Source organism: Colletotrichum fioriniae, assembly GCF_027942845.1.
Source record: "Colletotrichum fioriniae strain IMI 355084 chromosome Unknown scaffold_5, whole genome shotgun sequence".
In the NCBI taxonomy this organism is placed as follows: domain Eukaryota; kingdom Fungi; phylum Ascomycota; class Sordariomycetes; order Glomerellales; family Glomerellaceae; genus Colletotrichum; species Colletotrichum fioriniae.
This window is the reverse complement of record NW_027076841.1, coordinates 897,539-907,645: the sequence shown is the minus strand read 5'-3', so window position 1 is coordinate 907,645 and position 10,107 is coordinate 897,539. Positions and strand designations below refer to the sequence as shown.

At 50.2% G+C, this 10,107-nt stretch overlaps 1 protein-coding gene across 1 annotated transcript; it reads left to right on the top strand.

Moving 5' to 3' along the window:
* Window positions 1-5,459: 5,459 nt before the first annotated feature.
* N0V96_004961 (uncharacterized protein) lies at window positions 5,460-8,043 on the top strand (the record flags this gene model as incomplete). Its single annotated transcript, XM_065757271.1, has 4 exons — window positions 5,460-5,471; window positions 5,526-5,704; window positions 6,415-7,830; window positions 8,013-8,043. 4 exons carry the CDS (start codon window positions 5,460-5,462, stop codon window positions 8,041-8,043), a joined length of 1,638 nt encoding a protein of 545 aa, XP_065614040.1.
* Between the last annotated feature and the right edge of the window lie 2,064 nt (window positions 8,044-10,107).

The window sequence follows — 10,107 nt, the reverse complement described above, 5'->3', positions numbered from 1 at the left end:
TTGTTTCTTGTCTTTGAGACTATTCAACGTTTTCTTAGCATAATGCGTTTACGAAAATGGCGCCCATGAATCTAGCGCAGGCGTAAAATGGGAGGTGATTTGGGAGTTTTACCAGGTGATGGATTGGACGAATACGCTCAGATATGATACCACGCCTGCATCGGCAAGGCATGACTTTTTCTTGTATACCGTTGACTATACCTAATGAACTACGTAACCAACCTTACCTTCCCCATTGTGCTTGTGTCCCGCCCGTCTCTTCAATCTAGTTGATTGGTACCAAACCAATAGCAATTTCATTCGCCACTGGGACAACTGAATTATTTTACCGTCCATCTAGTTATTACCCAATGTTATGTAGCATTATTGGGGACTAACCCCACAAAATGTCTTGCATCTTACCGGTACTTCGCCGGCCGAAACTACTCGGCCCGCCGATCAGTAGGAGTAGGAAACGGACTACCGTCGGACTCTGACCATTGGGTTCCTTTCAACCTCGCCTACCTTACCTAGAAGAAAGTACCGTACATTGCTTGTTGGGCAGCAAGTCAGCAGAGACCTTGCGTGTCAGCTGATGGTCGTGCCGTTACCACTCCAATCCAAACTTCTGTAGGTACCACCTGCCGTTCTTTTCTCGCGCCCTCTTTCCGAGCAGTTTTGCACCTGATGTTTTCTCATCCCTCCCACGACATTTTCCTCAACCTACTAGATTGGCTTGCCAAGTAGGCACCAAGTAAATTTGAGGAGCCTTGAACTGAGTTCTCCAAGCCTGAGTTCGATCTCTCCCGTTGCTTTTTTTTTAGACGTCGGACACAGCCGGCTCTAGTTATGTGCCAATATCACTTCTCGTTGTAATAGCATGTCGTGTACACTACTGGAGCAGGCTGGACGCATCGATATCGTACCCCATAACGAGCGAGTGAATATCAGTACATAAGATTTCCAGCATTTCTCCAATTCGGCGCCTCTTTTGAACATTTGATTCGCGGAAACCATGAAATCCACGTCGGATGACCATGCCATTTGCTGTACAAAGGGTGAAATGATTTCGCACAGCATCTTACTGCACTGCCTAGTGGATAGCATGCAGTGAAACCTTTCAAGACCCCGGTTCTTGTGGCACGTGGCCTGGACGCCTTCTGGTGCGGTTGCCCTTAATAGGCCGCGCTCCTTGATGAAGACGTCCCTGCTTCTTGAAATCCCTCCGGTCGGCCCTCATTCTAGAGTCCGAGTAGCTCATTGATACTTCTGTTCCCAGGCAGTACAAGTAAGAGTACGGCGCAGCCAGCCTTCTCGCGCACTTCCAAAATTACCTCGAAGTCTTTCTATATATACCATGGAACCCTCTCTTGCGGTCCACAAACTGTTTCGCTCCTACACATGAAATCATAGAAAATTCTTTGGGATTTGTTGTCTTTCAATGGCTGGCCAGCCGTTTACCAGCGACAGTGTCGCGGAACTCATCAACATTGGTAGCTGTGTCCTAGTCGACCTGAACTTCTTCTTGCGAGATTGTTTCAACACCCACGCCACAATCGAGCCCATGAAGTCAAGGCTACGAGAGCTTCAAGCAGTCGTCGACCGAGCAAACACATTCGCCAAGTGGGCCATGACCAGCCCTGAAGTTAGATCTGGCATCAACACTCATGTCAGCATATGCACCGAAAATATCAACAAACTAAAAGGTGACTTAGGCCAGCACACGGCGAAGAACTGCTGGGCCGCTGGATCGAACATGATGTTCAAGGACACAACACTCAGGCATGCGAACCGTGTGACGGAGTCCCTCACCGCCTTGGGCTTGAACTGCAATATTGCACTGAAGTCATTCAAGCGCTGTAGTGTCAATGACAGCAGAGACTCGTAAGCTTCGATTGATCTACGCGGCCAAAGCAAAGAGACTAATCATAACTTGTCACACGTACAGCCCTGAATTGAGAAAGTTCAAAGGAGATCTTCTCGATAAGATGTATCCATCGACTCTTTTTGATCTCATCACCGCGGCCGAGAAATCTGCTTTGGTCTTCCACCAGCCAGCTGCATCCCCGCCTCCGCCTTACAATGCCCCAGCTGTATACGGGAACATAAACGCGTTTGCTAAGCCGAACCCGCCTCCTGTGGCTCCCAACCCGCCAGCTCCTTATAAGAATACGAAGACGCCTGCTATGCCGGCTCCAGCTCGTCCGCCTTTCAATCAGCCAGCTGCCCCGCAAGCTGCCGGAATGGCCGGTCCGGCTCCTAGCCGGCGAGCTGCTCCTTTCAGGGCCAGCAGGCCTGCTCAGCCAACTCAGTCTCCTAATCGGTTTACCGCACCTGGGACCCCCGCGTGGGTACCTCAACCTCCTGGTCAGTAAGCTACTCTGTACGGTGCCGGACCGCCGGCTCCACCTCGTGTCAGTTCCCACAACACCGGAACACCTGCTCGACCCTCCGAGCAACGAAGACATCGGGATGCATGGCGCACTTGCTAAGCAACGAGACGTCCCTCGGAGCACCGGGCGAGGGAATGGCCCCTTTCCACAATCTGGTCAACAGCAAATTGTTTTCCAAAACGTTCACACCGTCAACCTCACTGGCCCAGGGAACGAGGTTCACACAGCTGGAAGGCCACAAGAGAATGGGACCTCACGAAACAAGAGATGAAGAGGATTAGGATAGATCTTTGGTACATAAGCAGAAGCTAGGCACAGAGTGATGATCGCTCTGAAAGGCCGGGTATGAGGGATGTACCATTGACTTTTGACCTGCTGGGAATTTTGTACGGTTGAGATGCGGTTGTCATGCCTTTCCTCCATCTTACTTGCTACTCTGTGTCTAATCTTTTCATATTGTCGATAATTCCTATACCTTTTCACGTTTGCGAATGCATGAATAGAAAGTCATTTAACGTATGCCTTTCCAAGGCTATCGAAACCAATATTGAAAAACAATGATTTCAAAGTATACTTTGTGTCTGGGCACTGGCGAATCACTCGAGCGCCGTTCCAATACCTTCAAATCCCAGCAATTTTTGTAGCTTTCTAAGTCGGCTACCACTACAGCAGAAGAATGCAGGCATTTGCCGCCTGGGTTCTCCTGCCGTGCTGACCGAGTTTGTATCCTTTCTGAGGCATCCCCTCGACGTGCATTTGGGGGGGGGGGGTTCCCATATATAATGAATGGTCGCGCATATGTACAGTGCCCATCTGCCTCTGAATTCGGGCGAGGGCGCCTGCAGATACAGCAATATTGTGCTTGGCAGCATATCACCTCACCTTGCAGGCGGCAGGAGCCTGGCAGGGTACTTGTGAGATAACTTGCTTCCGTCACACTGGCCGATGCCTATCTTGCCTAGTTCCTAATTTGTCGACCGTTAATTCACAGCTACAACCAACTCTGAGGTCGCAATGAAGTACTGTGTAAGATACAAGCCATGGAAGACGATACAGAGGCTTGTCGCTACGAAAAGTCCGAAATTATTTACGGAACGTGACGAGCCTAATCCGTTACCACAGCCTCTGATATCAGAAAGGTTCCGGGCCTAGAAGTGCCCGAGGTCTTCATGCATCTGTGTCTCTATCAGAATTGACCATCCTCCTCTTTTCATTCGCCTTCGGTTCTCTTCCCTTACTCCGCCTTTCTTTAAACCTTTTGGGTACGAGGGCAGCATTGACTGGCCTTCACAAGCTCCAACGTATGTCGAGCGTAGAGCTCCTATAACCTGACAACCCGATCCAGCCATAGGTATATCGTGGGCCATTCTTCACAGCTGCTTGCCAGCTGCTACAACCTCCTCAGATATTCAACATTGGCTGTCGTTGCCTCCGCAGAAAGTTGTAGCCACGGTCTCACCTACATTGTTCTTGACGCCTGTTGCCCGGGCCCATACGAATGGACGCGTTTAGCTGGTTCTTTTACCGGAGAGTAAGCTGGCTGGGATAGATCTGATAAGTCTAGATAAATACTAGTCGGGCTTTGATCTGCTTGAGTCATCTCTTCCTGTTAGCCTGCATAGAGTAAATAACGCTAAGGAGCCTGTAAGTAAAGCTGAATGGTTTTATCCACCGATGAGCTCTATGGTTCGCTTGTTCACACGCATGAGGCGGAAGGCCAAAGACGCCTTTGCGACTAGCCTGCACTCGTTACCTACGTTCATTGCCCAGCGGCACAGATTCACTCCTCACTCTTACAATAGAAGACTCCTACGCTCGGCTCTTTCTCAGGTGGAAGCAAACAGACACCCAAACTTGCCATTACCCCAACAATAGCAACCAACTATAGCAGCCATCAAATTTTAGGGAGCCCCCTATGGACACTGCAATATCTCAATTACGTTCATCTGGCGAAAGCTCATTCAGATCTCCCTTGATATTGGCAGCCCCTCTGTTATTAAACCTGCAGGAAACTGTAGCCAGCAATTCTGATGTGAGCTGTGCGTCCATGATGCCAGCCGGTTTCTCGGATTTTCCAGGTGTCAACTCTGTCACCTTGACCTGTGAGAAAGCCTCATCCCCGCCCCCCCCAACAGGCGTCCTACAGAGAATCAAAGCCAGCTAACAGTTCCCTACTCGAGGCCCCGACAAACCTGCAACTTCTTCGAGCCTTGCGATCGAAACAAGACTTTGAACCATCTCGAAGGCGGGTGAGGTAGATCATGGCGCAAGAATCAAGATACCAGGACAACATGTCCCGCTTCAGGTGTCAAGCTTACACTTGCAGGCATTTGGTATTCTAACATCGATGGCTTTTGACTGAAATAGCCCGATTTCACGACAGAAGACAAGGGAAATAGTGCTATTGCGCGAGAACACGGGCCTACAAAAGTCCAGGCAATTCTATGAAGGATCTAAGTGGAATACAGACGATTCCTTCCTCCCTACCAGAATTCCCCGCGCCCGCATCATGGTGTATGGCTACGATGCCATCCCTGCCTTTCGAAAGTCGCGTGAGGGAATACAAGAATGGGTCATCAATCTGCTAGAGCTCTTGACCATGGAACGTGATGTATTAAATAAATCATTCCTCAAATAAACCAATGAGTCATGGCTTTGCTAATAACATTTAGGACGAACCTGAACGGCCACTCATATTTGTGTGCCACAGCCTCGGGGGGATAGTGGTGAAGAGAGTGGGTTAAAATCACAAACATAAGTTTGCGGAACGATAAGCCGTGGCAGAACGCTGACGGTGAATTGCTTAAGGCCATGACGGAAGCGAAACAGAACACAAGATACCAGGCAATTCACCAAGCAACATACGGCATGGCATTCTTTGGGACACCTCACAACGGCAGTAAACTCGCCTCACTCGCTTCTGTTGTTGCCAATGTTTTTAGCGTAGCTATTGGCAACCGTCAACCAAGCTTCATGGAGGCTCTGGGAAGGAATTCTCTTTTTGCCGACGTCATAAGAGAAGACTTTAGACATGGCTTGGAACAGTTTAACGTGCTGAGCTATTACGAGACGAAACCGTCCGATAACATGCCGGGGCTAGTATGCATGCCTCTCACAGGAAGTATCAATATTTGCTAATCCCATTATTTCTAGGTCGTTGACAAAAAGTCGGCCGTGCTGGGTCTTGCAAGCATTCAAGAGACGCCTGTCCCTCTCTCGGGTAAGGATCATTCGGGACTGTGCAAGTTCGACCACGAAGAGGCTAGTGAATACAAGAAGGTTGTGTTTGGTATATCAAAGCTATGTGCTGCTGCTGTTGCTGCGAAGTTGAGGTTGGCTGAGGAAGCGAAAGCGCTCGCTGACCTCCAAGAGTTGCGCGCTCCATCGGCAGAACCAACGATCAAAGAAGGAAATCACGACTGTAGGTAGACATTGAGGCCCAAAGTAGACGCAGAAGCGAATGGCTGATAGCAGATAGTACAGAGTCGAATGGCACTGGAGCGACTGGTAGAAGAACGGGAGCAGCTCCGGCGCGGTTAGTTAAATTGCGAGCTTTATAATGGTGACTGGACGTCTGATTCGCCCTAGATTGTTTGAATCTCTTGATATCAGGCTTTCCAGAACTAAAAAGACGCTATGACGAAGTGTTTTCAAATGATCAACATAGCCTCCCCGATTGTTGGCTATTCCGGACTTCCCAGTTCATGGATTGGGAAGCCCTAGGCAAGGACCACTCGTTCCTATCAGTTGAAGGAAATCTTGGCTCAGGGAAATCAGTCTTGATGAAAAAGGCTGTTCAGTATTGTGAGCAACTCAAAGAGCAACCCGATAGTCGGCTGACTCTGAATTTCTTTTTCGACGCGAAGTCTCGTGACAGACAACCATGTTGCAGCTCAGGTGTAGGCATGTATCGGACACTTTTGTATCATGCAATCGCTCGATCCGAATGCCTTCCCACACACCTTCTCAAGGACTTCCTTGGGGTATGGAAGATGCCAGGCCACTCGTGGACTCAATTTGAGCTGCAAAACAACTTGAAAAGGGTGTTTCTGGAAGTCACTTCCCCACAAGCGGACAATGCTGCCGTGCGGAAGATCTTTATTTTCCTCGATGCTCTCGACGAATGGGATGATGATGATCGAAAACATTCTTCAGGGTTCGAATTCTTCGAAAATCTCGTTCATAACGGCACACCTCTCAAAATCTGTTCGTCGACACGCCCTCGTTTCTCCCCAATCTCGAGAGGATCTGTGATCGAAATGGAGAATTACAATAGCAAAGACATCGGCCGTTACCTTGAAAAGACTATCGGGAGACGCCACATGGACGATGAACGCCGCGAGATCCTCATCGAGAACCTCAGTATGAAGGCTAATCACAACTTCATGTGGCTTGTGCTAGTCGTCTGGGATCTAGACAACTGGCCTGCGGTAGACTTTGCCACCACAGAAAATATTCTGAAAAGAATCCAGAAGATTCCAAAAGAACTGAAGGTATTGTACGATGAGATCCTGGAAAGGCTTGCCGGAAAATCCGACGACGCAATGCGGGAAGAGAGCTATTTCCTCCTCCAACTCATAGCTTTCTCCAAGGAGGCTCTATCGCTTCAGGAAGTGATGGAAGCTGTCTCGGTCCTGATTTACCCAGATACATGGAAATCACAACTGGAGCGCTTCAAAAGCAAAAGCTTCGACTTTGCCGCATATATCCGAACTTGGTCGAAAGGCCTCGTGGAGGTCCTCCGGCCCGAACCTGATGGCACACCCGGGTCACGTACCGTGCAATTCGCGCACGTATCGATCCATCGCCTTCTGGTGTACGAGTGCGGACTCCAGCATTTCGACCCGGCTGCTAATGGCCCGGCTGCCATCGAAAGGATCTGTCATCGTCGCATGTTTGAGCTTTGCGCCAGATACCTGGAGCGCGATGACTTGGCCCGACCAGAACTGGAGCTACACCAATACGTCCTATCCTTTTGGATGGAACATTCCCGTCTGAGTGGCGAGCTTCTGGGAGCGAAGCAACTCGTCTTTCCAGAGGTTCTTGAAGAATGCAACGCGTCCACAGAGCACATTGTTGGATCATCCCGGAAAAACATGCTCCGGCGCATGAGACTTGGCAAATTTCGTGCCGGTCCGTCCATAGCCTTTGAGCAGCGGCTTGTCTGTCTGTTAGCCGCTGAAGGATGCGATCAGCTTCTGATGGTGCATCAAGGATGTGGAACCTGTTACGGCACTGCAGCGGCCCTGGAGGAGAAGAATGACATGCTTGGCTGTGCATTACTCCAGGCTGCTGAGCACAACAGGGTACAGACCGTCCAGTATCTCGTCCGACAATTGCAAAGCGATGTCAACTTCATGGGCGGCCCGACCAACACAACACCATTGATCCAAGCTGTTGGCTCAGGGGCGTTGAGTGCGGTTAACAAACTACTGGATTTGGGCGCAAAAGCAGAGCAGTGTGCCGAGAGGAACTACAAGTCACCTTTGAATCTAGCAGTCGGTCACGACAATAAGGTGATTGCTAAAGTACTTCTTAGCCACCCAGGGGTTAATCGCCGGCTCTTGTTTCAACAGCCCGACATTCAGGGCCGATACGCTTTACATATTGCGGCGTATCATGGATTGACTTCTATGATAGAAACACTTCTCAGATCCTGCAAAGGCGATGAAATTAGATATATACTAGCCTTGAAGAACAAAAAAGGTGAGAATGCCTACGGGGTGGCCGTGAGAAAAGGTCATAAGTTAGCCGCCGCGGAGATACTGAAATGGCTGCTTGGCAGTAAGTAAGCTTCAGTATGTTCGAGGGGGGAAATCCAGGCGTGTTTTCTCGAGATGGATGTGTAAACGTTCGTTCATGTGTTCTATGAGACTATGATGTCCTCAGTTCAAAGCACAAGTCTAGACTCGTCTAGCGAGCCGCCTCAGCACCTGGCGAAGCCGGGGATAAAAGGCTAAGCCATGTACGAGGGCAGCGCAGAGCAAACATTTCAAATCGCAGCTGCAGGTTATTCCTCGCACGTGTAGACGCCCCAAAGCTAAAGCTAGATGGCTGGGCAATGACAATAGAGACAGATGAGAAGGAGCCCTCTCTGTAAGACTACAGCTGTTATGAGTTCGGTGTCAGTGCGTAGGGTACTAGAGATGACTGCCCGACGGGAGTCAAGCCATCCGAACTGCATCGTTCACGAGCTATCCGTAATCAACCTAGATATCCCAACATGGTCTAGACCGGGTTGGCCTCAGCTCAACTCAGCTCTTTTGTAAAGGAACGCTACCTGAGGTTATTTGATATCTGTCTCAGTAGCTCATCGTGTCTAGAAAAGTGGATATCTCAGGAACGCAATCGATTACTGGGCACGCTGGGATGGCTGTGTCGTAGGGAATGTCAGATCATGTCTGTCCGAGAGAGACATGCGCAGATAGGGAATACTTTTGGGCATGATGAGATTGGGAACGGAACGAGAGACGTCAACGTTCCAGTTGAGCCCGTCACTGAGGTTTGGGTTCGTGGGAGGTTAGGCAGTGATCTGCACATTGTGTTTTACGTTTTCGCCGCAATGAACTACGCACCAACTGTTGGAACATGCCATTTGGCGGGATGAAATGTGCCAGATATCCTGAAAACCTTTCCTTTCCCCAGGTTTTCAGTAACACAGTAGCATTCGGCGCACGGAATTGGTAGCGATCAGAGATTCCAATCAAGCCGAGGGTCAGCGGGATTCGCAACGAGCAAATGGTGAAGGCGGCGGCGACGGGATTCGTGTGCGTTGTGGAGTTGAATGACCACGGGGTGGGGCCTGCTGGCTGGAGACATTTGAGGTGCTGGTCCTGCTGGAAGATTCATGAATGGGGTGGCGGCGTAGTGGAGAATGGGAAGACGGTCCTTCGGCTCGGGTGTTCGGCGCCTGGGAGAGGCTTGGAAGGGTCTCTAGTGACGGAACGCCGACAGCCTGTGGCTTTCCCTTGATGAATATTTCATAGCCTTTGGTTGGTGGGCAGAAAACTTGGATAGAATGGAATGGAGAAGAACTTGAACTTTTCCCATTTCTAAAGACAGCAAGATCGGAGGCCGCGTAACGCGGAATGGTCCCCAACTGTGGCTGGGAGCGAATCACTGCGCAGGTTTCCAAGTATCCACTTGAACTGTGGCGCGGGGTGGTTTACGCTTTGGCCAATCACGGGCAAGGCGTCTGCTCCACCCAAGTTTATTCAGGTCGTCAGGGTCCTTTCCGGTGGGAGAATGCAGAATACCTACCTACTTACCCCACCTCCGTCCGCCGCATCGCCGCATTTTTCTTCCGGTCCTCGACAGAGAAGGGACCTGTCTCAATGGGGTATAGCCTATAGTAGGCGCAGGAGGGGCAGGGATGCTTACGAATGATTTCAGCGAGAGAGGGAAAACTGCCTGGCTGTGGGCACTGCTGGTCCCCTTTCCAGCTGAGAGAAGAAGGCGCAAGAAAGGGTGTCCATTGGAGTGGAGACCGGCAACGGTGGCCCGTGGAGAAAAGGGCAAGAAAAGGGATCCTGTTGTTCTTCCATGGGTTATGGCACCCGCGGGCCAACAGACCTTCCGGATAGAACGAATAAGGCCTCAAATAAGAAGTGCCCGATCTCTAGGGAGTAGTCTACACTCTTACACTAGGGAACTCTTCATCGCCTAGTACCGATACAGCTTGTGGGCAAGGGGAACGGTAAATGAGACTTCTAAGCATAGCTGGATTTAGAGTGTG